Below are 14,788 nucleotides of genomic sequence, written 5' to 3' on the forward strand. Positions count from 1 at the left end.
CACAGCACCGGGCTCCTGCAAGTTCCAACCTCTGTCGAAACTGGCTAGCTGGGTGCGCTGCATGACTCAGGGGGGCATGTGCCTTCCCGGTGTGCCCGGAGGGACGGACCGGGCTCGCCTCGCCGGCCTCTCCCCTCTGCGGGACCCGCCACGGGTGTTTGCCGGGGACTCGGGCCCGCCGTGGCCGTACGTCTGGGAAGGACGGTGAGCCGGACGAGGAGTGCCGGGCAGGGAGGCAGGAGGCCTGGCGGTGCCCCTGGCCGTGGGCTTGGGCACGTCCCTTCCCCTCCCCCGTGAAACGGGGTGAATTCGTTTCCTGTGGCTGATGCAACAGCAGCCCACGACCTTGGTGGCTTAAGACACACGCTTTTCATCCTGCCGTTCGGAGGTCGGGGGTCCAACACGGGTCTCGCTGGCTGACTCAGCATCAGCAGCCCAGCGTCCTTTCCTGTGGCTCCTGTGGGTGGGGGGACCCGCTCCCCTACCGGTCCCGCTGCTCAGACGACACACCCTCCTGGGCCAGGGCCTGTCCTCCCCGGCCCCCCGATGCCAGCACTGGCCGCCCCGTGGCCTCCCTCACGCCGCCGCGCTCCGGCGCTGGTTCTCTGCCTCCTGCTGCCACTCTCTAAGTCCCCTCATGATGACGCTGGGCCCACCCCGATAACCCCGGACCACCTCTCCTCTCCAGGTCACTGACTGGCAGCCCTGACGGTGTCCGCCCACCCTCGGTGCAGTGGTGCCCAGAGAGCACAGGTGTAGCTGCTGCTGGACTTGACTTCCAGCAGCGGGGCCAGCGGGTGCCCCAACAGGCCAGCGCGCTGCTAGCGGGCCCCGGCGTTGTCCACGCTCATGACCTCCTGACCTTGCCAGGCTCCTGAAGAAACAAACCAGGGGAGCAGCGGGGACAGGCAGAGGAACACCAGCATCTCATGGATGTTCGCGCCAGATGAGGACGGAGGCAGGGCGGGGGCGGGGGGCAGTGAGTAGGAGGGGCCCCGAGACTCCTCGCTGGAGCTGAGACCCTTAACGGGGAGACCCCCTGACAGGGAGCAAGAGGTCCCGTCCGATCCCGCCTGCCAGCGAAGCGAGCTCCTGGAAGCGAGGGCATGTCAGCTTCGGGGCCGCAGGGAGGCGCACAGGACGGCCACGCTGGTTTCCCCGAGAAGTTACGGCCGTGCAGAGCTGGGGCTGGGGGCTCTCACGGGCGGAACCCCACGCCGAGGGGTGAAAGAGCAGCCCCAGAGCGGGGTGCCTGTTTGGGACGGTCGGCGCGAGCCAGAGCGCTGGCTGGAGGAAAGCGTCCCACGTGGCAACGCGGGAAAAGCCATCGTGGGTGGGAGTCCGGAGAAAGGACGAGGACGTGGCTACCCCAAACCTCAGGTAGCTGAGCGCTCCAAACAGATGAAGCGACACAAGATGCAGTGAGGAAGAACAGCAAAGAGGCAGGAGAGTCTGTTAGGGAAGAAGACCTCGCAGATGCAGGTTTGAAAAGCAGCCAAGTAGCGCTTTTACAAACCAAGATATCAGTGTTGCAACTTTCAGCTCCGCCAAGCGAACAGCCGAGGAGAGAACCCGTGAACCGGAGCTCGGACCTGGAGCTGTGCCCCGGGATGCCGAGCAGGAAGGGAAAAGGCAGGAAACACCAAGAGAGGGAAGGTGGCCGGGGGGCGGAGCCTGAGCGTGTGATGGGCAGGTGCCTGGTTAGAGGTGCAGGCCTGCAGGGTAAGGAGGTGCTCTGGGGGGGGGGGGGGGGTGCTCCGCTGTTCCGGGCAGAGGGGGCAGCGGGTGCCAAGGCCCCGAGGAGCCCGCCCAAAGCCAGTGGGCGGGAGCCCTGGCTCGGAGGCCGGCCCAGTGGCGGGCGACGCTGGCGCACAGGTGTTCCGACACTGTCCCTGCCCAGCAGCAGGTGGTCTGGTGGGCAGCCAGCGGCAGGGAGCTCACTGGCCCCCACTCTCAGGTCACGTGGTCCGGGTACAGCTCACCCCAGTCCTTCCCGTTTCGGGGGTTGGCAGGTGACTTCAGCCAGTGAGGCCCCGTTCTGAAACGGCTTGTAGAACAGCCGGGCAGACAGAACCTCTGGTCCTGCCGGGGCTGCCGGCCGGGGAGAAAGCCAGCCCGGAGATGCCGGGAGATGAGCCGACACAGAGGGAGGCAGGGCCCTGTAGTCCTGGATCCAGCCGTGCCTGAAGGGTGCCTCCGATTTGGCTGTGGATGTGTTAATGCATTTCCTCTTCCGCGTCAGCCGGTCTGGTTCTCCTCTCTCGGGTGGCTCTGCTCTCTGTCCACGTCCCACAGGAAAGCCCCAAGGCCAGAGACCCCGTGGAGACCCCCGCCCAGCCCGGGGGTCAGGAATGCTTCCCAGAGGAGCGGCTGCTGGGCCGGGCCTGGACGGCTGCGTCATGGTGAGCGGGGGCCGAGGGCCTGCCTGGGCAGGCTGGTGCCAGTGCGGGCTGTGTTCTGGGGAGTCAGCGCGGCCCGCTTGCTCCTGGGTGCAGCCTCTGCCCAGGCCGGCCCCGGGCTCCCAGCTCGGCTCTCAGCCGCACCCTGTGGTGGCCGCGGGCCCTGGCGAGGGCTGGAGGCCTGCAGGCATGACACCTCAGAAGCAGTGCACGGGGGTGGGGCAGGCCAGGCTCCCCGGGGTCCTGCCTCCTGAGTCATGCTAGTGTGTTGACTCAGGGTTCAGCTATAGCTCGAGAGGAGAGCCGGGTCGGTCGGTGTCAGGGGGCCGCCGGCCACCAGCCCCCAGCTGCTGCTCTCCAGCCTCCAGCCTGTCGCTGCCACCCGGCTGAAATACCCCTCCTCCGAGAAGCCTTCCCTGACCACCCCAGTGCCCCTTCCTGCCTCTCAGGTCCCTCTGAGCCCGGGAAGAACACAAGCCCGGCTGTCGTGGGCCGTGGTTCCCTGCGTGTGTGTGTCGTGTTTCTCTTCGGCTCGTCTCCCTCGACTCCGGGCGCGGCCCGGGCCTGGCACAGGCACCCGATGGGGAAACGCTCCCTGAATGACTAAGGGTGGTTGGGGGACGCCGCCAGGGCCTGGTCACCCCGCCTCTGCTCCACGCCAGGCGCTGCTATAAATGCTGAGTGAGCCCTGACTCCGTGACCCCTCCTAACAACCCTTGGCGGTCTGCGCTCTTTGACCCCTAGGGAAAGGCGAGGATGCACAGGCACAGAGAGGCTCAGCAACCCGTCTGGAGACACACAGCCTCTGTGGGGCAGAACCAGGGTCAAGTCCAGGGGCTCCTAGCTCCAGGGCCCCGACCCACCCCTACCCCACCCCACGAGTGCGGCAAGGACGCCAGGACTGGCCAAACCCTCCTCCCTCCTCGTCTGTCTCTTCCTCTTTCAACCAGGAGCTGCGGGGCCTCGGGTCTCAAGGAGGCTCATCTGTCTGTCTGTCCCTCTGTCCATGTGTCCATGCACCAGGCTTATCAGAGGTTGCACGTGGCTCTTACCCCAGAGAGGCGGGGCTAGTCTGGGCCTCTCCACCCTCCCCTTAGGGGCAGTTTTGCCCAGGCGGGAGAAGGGACTCTGGCAGGGACTGAAGGCAGAGCCGGGGACAGGCAGTCGCGCCCGACACGGTGTGACCTGCCTGGGAGGTCACGTGACCCCAAGGCCGAGCCGAAGAGGTCTAGTAGCTGAAGGCAGGGAGTGAGGCACTGGCCCGTCGGGTTCACCCCCTGCGGCCTCCAGCCGGACACCCTGGGAAAAGAGGCGGTGTGGGGTTCTCTCCCCTGGAGGGCTGGGGTGCAGAGGGTGGCCGTGGGGCCTGGGGGGCCGTCACAGGGAGACCAGAAGTCCTGGGGTCCTAGGAGGGCTTAGGGGACTTTGGGGGCCCTTGGGGAGTCTGGGGCACTTGGGGAGGTCTGCAGGATCTTGGGAGACCTTGAGGCACCTTGGGGAGCTTTCAGGGGCCTTGAGGGGGTCACGGAGCCCTTGGAGGTGGGGGCCTTGAGGGGCCTGGGGGCTCTCGGCGTGCCTTGGGAAGGTGGGGGCCCACATGGTCTCCAGGGGTATTTCCACCTGCGCCGTTTCTCTAGCCGGCTCGCTGGCCCGTTATTCAGAAACGCGGCCCCGAGTCCTGACAGTCCCCCGACATCTGTGTGTGCCCTCAGGCCCGTGGAGAGCGGGCCTGCTCCCAGGGGGCCGTGAGCAGGTGCCTCCCTGGGAAACAGCCCCGCCCTGCCCCTCCGCCCCTGTGAGCCACGCCAGCCCGTCCTGCGGGAACCGGCCACACGTGGCCACGGAGGGCTGGCTCAGCCCAGGCACCAAACTCTGCACTGTACTGAACTGAATACATTTCCCTGTAGATGTGAACGGCCACCAGGGGGCAGTGGCCGCCACCTGGGGCAGACCCGGTGACCCCCTGAGAGTCAAGCTCACTGTTTCTGGGTGGGTGACTTCGTGGGTGACGGTGGGCTTCCCACGAGGAGTTACCACCATGGGCTGTCTCCCTTTCGGGGGGTCAGCACCACCCCCAGTGGGCCACGGCCCATCCTCACCGGGGCCCCTTAATCCACCAGGAGGCGGGAAGCGACGCCATTCAAACTCCATCACCACCTCTTTGTTCGTCCGTTGGCCAGAATTCCACACAGAGAAACTCCCCCTCACCAGCAACACGGTCACCCTGAGTCCCGACCCTCGGGGCGCACAAGACAGATGCCGGTGTCTTCCTGCTTCCTGCGAGTGTCAGAATGACGAACTGACCGCCGGGAGCCTGTGACCGTGAACTTGGCCTGGCCCCGGCTGCACTTGTGGCTCAGTCCATGAACTCCGGCCGCCGTGGCTCTAACCTTCATCAGCCCCCAGCCGTCCTCTCCCCGCTCCGCGGCCTCTGGTCACTGTGCCGCGACCCCGGCGGTCTTGGGCGGCTTCTCGCGTTTTCCGTGTGGCCGGGTGCCCCGGCACACTCCCTGTCCCCGCCTGGAGCCAGCCCGCCCTCCGCACAGCGCTGCTGCTTCCTCTGGCGGGAAGTCGGGGACCGCGCTCTCCTGTTAGGGTGTCACTGCTGCCCGGGGCAGGGGCGGGGGGCGTTTCCAGGGCATTTTCCTTAGACAGAAAAAAGCAAACATTTGTTTGTGAAGAAATACAGCATAAATCAACACCCCGACATTTCCTCTCCGGGGCTGCAGCGCTGAAAGTCGTGGACCTGCTCGGAAGTCCCCGCTGTCACGCAACCTGGAGACGACGATTTCTCACGGTCTCTGAGCCACGCTGCGCATGCCACCAGCCCGGGAAGACAGCGGCAACGCTGGCGCCCTCGCGGCCACCGGGAAGAGTTCGGTTTTGTGCTTCGTTTTGTCCTTGGGTGACATACCACGGGAGATGTGCAAATTATGGTGTGTGAAGGTCACTTGGAACACTTCTGTGTGGCTCTGTCACCCTCTAAACGGGCAATTAGGTTATTTCATTTCATTTTTCTAGAGTTTTTATTTTATTTTATTTATTTATTTTTAAAGAGAGGGGAAGGGAAGGAGAAAGAGAAGGTAAGAAACATCAATGTGTGGTTGCCTTTTGCACGCCCCCTACTGAGGACCTGACCCACAACCCAGGCACGTGCCCTGACTGGGAATTGAACCAGCGACCCTTTAGTTCACAAGCTGGCACTCAGTCCACCGAGCCACAGCAGCCAGGGCCATTTTTCTAGAGTTTTAAAAAATTAGTTTTGTTTTACTAAGAAATCTACAAAGGTATTTTTTCATTTTTGTTTTCTTTCTACTTTTTTTATATTCAAGGACATTTTTGTTTGTTTTTAGAGAGAGGGGCAGGGAGAGAGGAACATCGGTTGGTCACCCTCCTCACTCACCCAGACCAGGGGCTAAACCTGAAACCTAGGTGTGCGCCCTGGCTGGGAATCGAACCCGCAACCGAAAGGTTACAGGACGACGCTTCAATCATTTGAGCTACCCGGCCAGGGCAAAAAATATTTCTCAAATAAGTACTCTCTGCTCTGTCTCACCCTTCTTTGAGGGAACTATTTTTGAAATTTATGAATTGTCCTTTAAATTTTTAAGACTATGAAATAAATTTGTATTCTTCACTTTTAAAGACAAATAATTGTCTTCAGATAGCCCATTTTATTTACTCTGTGTTTTTATTATATCTTCGCATGTTGTACTGATGACTTTTTTAACATATATATATTTTTAAGATTTTATTTATTTATTTTCAGAGAGGGAAGGGAGGGAGAAAGAGAGAAACATCAATGTGTGGTTGCCGGGGGCCATGGCCTGCAACCCAGGTATGTGCCCTGGCTGGGAATCGAACCTGCGTGCGATGCTTTGGTTTGCAACCCGTGCTTGATCCACTGAGCTATGCCAGCCAGGGCTGGTGACTTTATATTAGTATCTTTATCCAGTATCGGTGGTCCGCCCTCTGCCTGCCTGCCTCCGCACTCCTCCCCACTCTCTCCCTCCCCTCCCCCCCTTTCTCTTCCATCACCTTGCTGGCCCCTAGGGGGAGCCATGACGACACCAGCTGGTAGCTTTCACCCTCCTCTCCTCCTCTCCCCCGCACCCCGTTTGAGGCCGTACTTCCGTGCCCAGTGACGGCCCGGAAGGCGGCCGGCAAGCCCACCCAGCTTCTCACGCGCGCCCGACCTCCCTGGGGTGGACACCAGGTCGGTGAGGTTCACTTCCGAGGACGAGGTGCCGCCGCTGCTCCGCGCTGGCCCCTCTCGCTGCCTCCCAGGGCGTCCCTGGTCCCTGAAGGTCATTCCCGTGGACGGATTCCAGGAGAGACTCCCGGGAGCAGCGACCCCGACCGGGAGCAGCGACCCTGACCGGGAGGGAGCAGCCCCTCCCCAGCCTTCAACGCCGGGGGCCGCTTGGACCGGGCGGAACATTCCGGGCTCATGTTATCAGAACACGTGTGCTGGTGTGAGGCTTGGCTGTCAGCAGTCCAAGGGCGTCTGGCATTTCTCCTTGCGGGTGACACTGTTTTTCTTTTTATCACCAGGGTGTCCGAAGGACCGTCCTTTCTTGTTCTAGAAAGTTCAGCAGTGACAGTCACCGCTGTCCCCGTGTTTGTTCTTCCAGGTCCGAGTTGCTTGGACGGGGCGTGATCTTTCTGTGTGTGATTTCAAGGGCGTTTGTTTGACAATTCAGGAACACTTCCTCCGATCACAGCTTCTGTATTTGTTCGTCCCCACAAGGAGTCGTGTGTCGGGCTTTCCTGCCTGTCTTCCCCACCTGCTGTTCTCCCTCAGTCCTTTCTATCTCACGCTTTTTTTTTAAAGATTTTATTTATTTATTTTTAGAGAGGGAAGGGAGCGAGAGAGAGAGAGAGAGAGAGAGAGAGAGAGAGAGAAACATCAATGTGCGGCTCCTGGGGGTCATGGCCTGCAACCCAGGGATGTACCCTGGCTGGGAATCGAACCTGGGACACTTTGGTTCCCAGCCTGTGTTCAATCCACTGAGCTACGCCAGCCAGGGCTTCACACTTCTTTTTGATGAAAAAAAAAAAATCTCCTGTTTCCCACCTTCCGTTTGTCTCCAGGCACTTCCTGCCTTCCTCGTCTCTTCCCCCTCGCGTCCCCGGTAGCTCTGTCTCCGCTTCCGGCTGCTTTCTGCTTTGATCTCCAGCTATTCCCTGCACCCATTCGACGCGCAAATTTTCTTTTCCTCCAGCCTTCCATTTTCCGAGTGTTTCTAATTCTGAAGTATGTTGTTGCTCCATGATTCCTATCCTTTTCTTAGTTGGTTGGCCTTTAGTTTTCACATGTTGCGGGAGTGAGTCCGATGCACCATGGTCACTCATGGGGGCTGGGGGCTGTTCGAGTGGTAGGACCACCCGCCACATGTGGTTGCCAACAGTTGAATTAATTAACATGAAACATACCCACAAGCTCAGCTTCTTGGTTGCACCAGCCATGTCTCAAGTGCTCAGTAACCACGGGTGGCTACCTACTGAGTTGGGCTGCGCAGATATAGGGTATTTCCATCATTCTAGAAAGTTCTATGGGACAGAGGATATAGGATCACATTTCTCTGTCTTACTCTGTTTTTCTTATCCTAACTTTGTGTAGACCTGGTCTGTTGAATCCCTCTGGGGTTCCCCCTCACTGGTCACTCTGCTGACAATCCCCCTCCACCCCCAACAAGCTCACGCAGCCCCTCTTGGGCCCAAGAACATAGCCGGCTGCCCCCTCCTGCCACGGCCTCCCTCTGGCCTCCTTCCACAGCCCCCAGCGCCAGCCCCTCACTGACCACGTGGGCAGGTGGATCCCACCAACCTTCTGCCCCATGATAAGGTCAAATAGGGCCAGGCGGGACTGCTGGCTGCCTCTGCACGCTTGTGGAGCGAGTGAGGGGCGAGGAGGACGGAGGTCCCCGGCCACCACCCTGCAAAGTAGGGAAAGTGAGGCTCAGAGAGGGGGAGGAACCCGCCAGGGTTACACAGCAAAGATGCAGAGCCTCGATCCAGGCTAGCAGTGGCCCGCTCCCTGTCCCCACCCCAGGGGGCAGAGGCAGGCCTGCCGAGGAGAGAGATCCTGCCACGTGGGCAAGTGGCAGCCGCTCTGGGTCCGCCTGCCCCGGCACCAAGATTGGGTAAGGGGCGGGGCCTGGGAAGGTCTCCAACTTGCCGCCTCAAGGGGCGTGGCGCCAGCTCCTGCGCTTCCGTCCGCGGCCACGAGGTGGCGCAGTCCGTTAGGCTCAGAAGCCAGAACTGAAAATCTGTAGGGCAGGCCCGGCCCAGGCCTGCAGGCAGGGGGCCCCCCCCCCCGCTCTGCAGCCTCCCGGCCGGGCTGAGCCCCGCTGAGGCGTCCCCACTCTGCAGGGAGCACAGCCTGCCCCGGACCACAGCAGGGGAAGCCCTTCGCGTCCTGCGTCCCGCCCCCGGAGGTGCGCGCGGCTTCCCCCTCAACCTCCTGAGAAGCCGGAGCACCTGCAGCGCGGGAGAGCCGCTGCAGCAGCGGGGGGTGCTTCCGTGTTCCCGGAGAAGCTGTTACTAAGTCGGAGCATCTTACCGATGGCACCTTAAAGTCGACGAAATATGGGAGTGACATTTCTGGGTGTCATCTGGCCACTCGGCAGGGCGTTTGCTGCATGCCTACTGTGTGCAAGGCACTCCCAGGGACTGCAGGGCACACATGCTGGTTTGCATGGGACACCGAGGCTGGCGGGCCTCCAGCCCCCTGGCCGGCACGGTCCACCCTGTCCCGGAGCCCTCCTCGGACGGCCTGCACGTCCTTGGCCTCCCCTGCACGGTGCACCCACCTCCTTGGTGGGGACCACGCAGGCCTCAGTAGAGACCACAGCCCCGAGATGGGCATCTCACTTCCCCCCTTTACAGATGAGGAAGCCGAGGCTCCAGGGTTGGGCGGTGTGGCCAAAGGCTGCAATGGCCCGGCCAGCAGCTGGGGGGAGGGAGCAGAGAGAGCAGGCGCCTGCGATGCCTCAGGGCTGTGGCCAGGGCTCAGAGTCCAAGGTGGGACAACAGCTTGGAGGCCAGTGTCCAAGCCCGAAGGATGGGATGGCTGGGGCGGGGGTGCGGAGGGGAGGAGAGACAGGGGCTGTGGCCCGGGGCCAGGATGAAGGAGGAAGCCCACACGGGGGCGCTGGCTGGGAGGGGCCTGTGGGCAGGCTGGCTCTTCGGAGAGAGTCCAGGATGGACAGAATGGCTCTGGGAGGGCTCAGAGTAAAGGGGCGGTCCGGTGTGGGAAGACTTCCTGGAAGAGGGGGCACGTAAGTGTGGGTGTGCCCGAAAAGAGCAGAAAGGGGTGAGATGGCAGGAGAAAAACCACTGTTCCCGGAGTGTGCTGTCCCTCGGACAGTACGCCCAGCACCTGCTGGGGCCCTGGGCTAGGAGGCTGGAGTCAAATGTGGGCTGGGGTCCCATGGGGCCCCAGGGCACAGGGTGGTGGGAAAGACAAGTTCAGAGGTGAAGGCCACCCACAGGTCTGGGTGCTGGGAGGGAAGGAGCACAGCGCCCCTGCTGGCTGGTCAGAGGAAGGTGCCCAGCTGGAGCCTGTGACAGGTAAGGGAGAGCACTCCAGGCAGGGTCTGCAGCCTGTGCAAAGGGCCTGGGGTTAGAAACGGTCATTGGACACATCTGTGTGCAAGCCAGGGGTCACCTGCAGGCCCAGGGGCGAGCAGGCCTTGTGGGGCCAGCTCGTCCCACTGGAGGTGGCTGCTCTGTGCACAGTGAGAGCGTGGGTCTCGGGTATCTGAGTGCCTCTGCGGCTGGCGGCTAGACAGACCGGAGCAGAGCAAGGGTGAGGTCAAGGGTGAGAGCAAGATGGTCAGCAGGGCTGAATGACCCAGGTGCCTGGCAGTGGGCAAAGCTGGGAAAACAAGGCCCTCGCCCCAGGGTGCCTGTGCCTCCCCTAGCACGCCGTGGCTCACAGGGTTTGGACCCCCCAACCTGTCCTCCCTAAAGACGTCTCCCAGGCCTTGGTAGTGTCTCCGCTGCAGGCCCAGAAAAGCAGCAAAACCAGCAAGTGACACTGTGGCTGCCTCAGGACCCGCTGTACCGACCAGTGACCCCCTGCCCTGGCACTGGCCAACCAGCGGAGCCCGGGGCCCAGAAAGCGCACACCTGGAAAACGGACCACGGTGCTGCCGAAACCGCCCCCTGAGGCCTCCCCCGACTCCCACCTGCGAAGGAGAGAGAGAACCCCTTGAGACAACGGGCCAGCACGCGCTCTCCCCCTGGGGGGGCATGGCTGTGCCCCCTCTTCCTCGGGACCTCCGGAGTCTTGCAACCCGGGGAGCAAAGGGCAGCAGCAGCTTACACAGGGCTAACCCCAACCTGGTCCCCAAGGCCCCCTTGCTCTGCCTCCCGAGGGAGCTAAGGCAGCCCCTCCTGGGCTCTCCTGGTGCTTCTGTGCTGAGCCCTTCCTCGCTTCGCGGTCCTGAGGGGGCTTTTGCTGCGGCCAATAAATGCCTGCTTGCTTTGCTGCACTTTCTCTCGCGACTGAATTCTTTCCTTGGAGGAGACAAGAGCCCAGGTCTCCTGGCCTGGCGGGTAACTTCACCCCTGGAGGGAGCGGGGCGCCGTGGCCCGCCTGGGCAGGGGCCTCTCTCTCTCTCTGCAGCGCGGTCTCCTGGACTACTGAGGTTGCTGACCCCGCCTTTAGTGCGGACTGACCTCATTCCCGAGTTTTTGCCCTCCCACGAGACCCCTGCGAACGGATGCGGCCCCCATGTGCCCCCGATGGGGTGTCCGGCGGGCGGGCCCCGGGCAAGGTGACAGCAGCTTGCGTGCTTGTGCGTGGCTGTGCCCGAGGGCTCTGCCGAGCCAGACGCGCGGGACCGCTCGGCGGTGACCGCGAGTGGCTAGCGGACATGCTGGAGCCGCCGCGCAGGCACGTGGGCGCGAGTGGCGGGGACGCACGTGGGCCACCCAAACAAAGGCTGAGCCGCGTGACCAAACTCGCGCGCGCGGACCCATTAGGGCAGGCGCGCTCCCGCAGGCCCGGGCGCCAGCGGCGCGGGGGGCGGCGCGGGGGCGGGGCATGGCGTGGGGCGGTCCCTTTAAGGCGCGGCGCGGGGCGGGGCTGTGCGGGGAGCCCGGGGGCAGTTGGCAGCGCGCGGGGCGGGGCGGCGGCTGCGCAGCCCGGGCCGGGGGCGCGCAGACTCCGCGCAGCGGGACGCGAGCGCGCGACCTGGCGCCGCCGCCGCCGCCGCCTCCGCGCTCGTGGCCGGGACCCGCGGGGCCGCCTCCTCCGCGCTTCCCGGCGCCGCTGGGCTCCCGGGCGGGCGGCAGGTGCAGTGCGGCCGGGCGGCCGGCGAGGCGGGCGCCGCGGCGGCGGGTGGATGAGAGTTGGCCCCGATCTCCGCTCAGGGTAAGCGGCGCGCGCGCGCGGACGCCCACACGGACCTTGGCGGACACCCGGACACGCTCCCGGCACTGGCCGGCCAGGGCCGCGACCCGACGCGCCCCGCCACGTTCTCCCCGCGCCCGGAGCCAGCGGCCCGCTGAGCAGGGCCCCGCGCGGGCGCGCCCCGACACACGCCCCCGGGTCCCGCGCGGGCCGGGGGCGCGTCCCGGCGCTCGGTGTCTCCCGGTCTGCGTTCTACTGGGCCCGCCAGGGAAAGGAGGACGTTGCGGGGGCGCGGGGTCCGGGCTGGCGTGGTGGTCGTGGGGCGGGGATCACCGGGGCCAGGCGGGGACGTGGGCTCGGCGCGTGTCGCCTTCCCGACCCACTCTGTGAGGGCACAGGAGAGGAGGGAGCCCCCGGGACCTGCGACCTCCGTGACGACCCTGCCAAAAAGTTGTGGGCCTTCGCCCACTGCTCACACCTCTGTTTGTGCCTCCTCCTCTGCCTTTGTCTGCGACTGTTGGTCAGCGGGGCTGTGCTGGGGCCCAGGCCCGTGGGCAGGAGCGGAGGTGGGGTGCAGCGGGGCAGCCCCCAGCTTGGCCCTCCTTTGCCCAGAGCAGGCCCTGCGCCCCTGTCAGGGAGGGCAGGAGAGCCAGAGCCGGGCCCTGCCCCACGTGGAGGCTCTGTGGCAGGAAGAGCACCCACCCCTGGGCTGGAGACCTGGTGGGGGGAGCACCCGCGGGAGCCGGGTCCTGCCAGCAGCCCAGCGTTTGCAGAGGCAGGGACCACTGCGTTTGGGGGACCCCCTTTGCAGCGTAGAGTTCCCCTCTTGCCTTCCCCGTGTGGGCTGGTGAGGAGGTCAGAGTTCAGAGCCTCCCCACACACCATGGCCCAGCCCTGGGGCTTGCTCCCCAGCGGGGCCTGGTGGGGCCGGCCTGTGCTGGGCTGCTGTGAGTGGCGGGCTCGGGAGGCTCGCCCGCCCCGGCCACACTCCTGCTCTGACCTTGGGCAGTTGAGCCTGTCTGTGTCTCAGTTTCCCCCGTCAACAGGAGGGAGGGGGCCAATGGGGCACACCCAGCGCACAGATTGAGCACCCGGGCCAGGCCGGGAGTGCCCTTTGCCCCCTGGGCGGCCATTGTTTCCCTGGCTCTGCCCCTCCCGCGCCCTGGGCCTGTTTGGGGACAGGCAGTCTGGCCAGGAGAGCGTGTTCCAGGAATGCCCCTGCCCCCTGCTCTGCCTGGACAGCGCTGGACTCATGGCGGGGCTGCCTGCTTGGGCCCGGGGACCGGCAGGTAGGCGCCCCCAGCCTCTGGACGGGTGCCGCCCCCGCCTCTGCCCTTCTCTCCTCGGAGCTGCCCCGGCGGTGGGCCGTGGGGCCGGCAGTGCCGCCGGCGTGGCCCCTGCCACGTCTGCCCGCCACACTCAGGAAAGGTGTTTCCTGGAGACGCAGGGGAAACTCTCGAGCTGTGGTCCGCTTGGCCCTGGCCCTGTGGGCGGCTCGTTCCGTCCTCCCCCAGCGCGGGCAGCGGGGGGAGGGGGGCCCACTTGTCTGCGGAGCCCATCCTGGAGTGGGTGTCGGGGAACGAATCGGCCGCCAGCGCCCGTGACCTCCGCCTCCTCCCCCTCCCCGGGCCTCCTCACCTTCGCCAGCTGGAAACCAGGGTCAGGCTGGTTTCCCTGAATCACCGTTTTCGCGCTGACAGAGCGCTGTTCGGGCTCAATGGAAGTGAAGTGTTATTAGATTCCAGCGCCGGTTGCCAGGGGAGGCCGCGAGCCTGAAGCCCGTTTTCTCGGTGTAACACAGTATCTGAGTGATGCTACATTGTAACAGACCACGCACCAAACCCAGACCGTGACCTGATGGGACCCATGTAACTGGAACCCGGGGTTTGGGGGGTGGGGGGGCTCTACTAACGTTTCCATAGTGTCACCCATGTTAGCGGCTGTGCTGCGGGAACCCCAGCACCTCAGGGGCCCCGGCGAGCCCCTCCTAGGGCCCCACACTCCGTGGGTTGGGAGTTTCCCTCCAGGAGCTGGCTCTGCCTGAGCTTTGCGAGGGATCGGGGCTCTCACCCGGGGGCGGCCTGGTCCAGCCCGGTGCTCATTTCGGGGGGAGAGCGCACCCCTTGGGGAGCTAGGCCGCCACCCCTGGTGTGGCCTCTGGCCGCCGTCTCTGCTGCTCAGCCCTCCGGCCCTCCGAGCGTGTCAGGGTGGGGGCCCCTGCCTCGTGGCTGCCGTGGGCCCTTGGAGGCCGGACTGGGAGGCCGCTGTGCCTGTCGTCCGGGGCGGTGGAGACCGTCACTCCCCACGTCACTCCCCACAGCGCCCCTTGGTTGTAGAGGGAGAGGAACAGGATGCCAGAGGGAAACATTGATTGATCAATCACCTTCTGTACACACCCCCGGCCGGGGACCGGATTTGCAACTCAGGTGTGTGCCCTGACCGGGGGTCAGACCTGTGGCCTGTTGGTGCACGGGACGGCGCTCCAAGCCGCCGAGCCACACTGGCCAGGGACAAGGAGGGCATTTTTGTTGAGAGCCGAGGGTGGGCTCACGGCCCAGCGGGGCTGCTGCCAGCGCCGGTGGTGGCAGAGCTCCCTGTGCTGCAGGAAGTCACAGGTGAGCCGTGAGCGGTGGGGGGGTGGGGGCTGCAGGTGCACCTGCTGTGGAGGCAGCTTCTGCCGGCTCGGCCCGGACCGGCGTCTGCGGGAAGCCGCCGGGGTGAGGGTGACCCCTCCGGTGGCGCCTGCAGGCCTTGGTTTGGGGGGACTGACAGCCGGCTCGAGCTGTCCGGCGCTGCCGCGGCCTGGGCCTATGCTTCCTGGAGGTTCGGTGGCGTGGCCGTGGCAACTGTGCCGGGCCGATTCTAGAGAACCTGAGGGGTGAGTTCGAGTCTTCCCCCGTAGGTCGGTCGGTCCCGCGGGCGTGGGAGGAGGCCCGGGTCCCCGAAGGTGACGCTGCCGTGGTGTTCAGAGTGGCCGAGGCGCCACCCAGCCCCGGAGGCGGCGCAGCCCGGGCCCTGCTTGGAG

The 14,788-nt window shown here is 64.6% G+C and overlaps 1 protein-coding gene across 1 annotated transcript in view; it reads left to right on the plus strand.

Annotated features, from left to right (window-relative positions):
• Nucleotides 1-11,622: 11,622 nt before the first annotated feature.
• Nucleotides 11,623-14,788, plus strand: part of GRAMD4 (GRAM domain containing 4) — a 49,211-nt gene continuing 46,045 nt past the window's right edge. The window contains exon 1 of the mRNA XM_028532545.2: nucleotides 11,623-11,784. Coding sequence (XP_028388346.2) covers nucleotides 11,756-11,784 — 29 coding nt within the window. The 5' untranslated portion in view covers nucleotides 11,623-11,755. The remainder of the gene's footprint in view (nucleotides 11,785-14,788) is intronic.

The sequence above is a fragment of the Phyllostomus discolor genome, chromosome 2 (genome assembly GCF_004126475.2).
Source record: "Phyllostomus discolor isolate MPI-MPIP mPhyDis1 chromosome 2, mPhyDis1.pri.v3, whole genome shotgun sequence".
Classification (NCBI taxonomy): Eukaryota; Metazoa; Chordata; class Mammalia; order Chiroptera; family Phyllostomidae; genus Phyllostomus; species Phyllostomus discolor.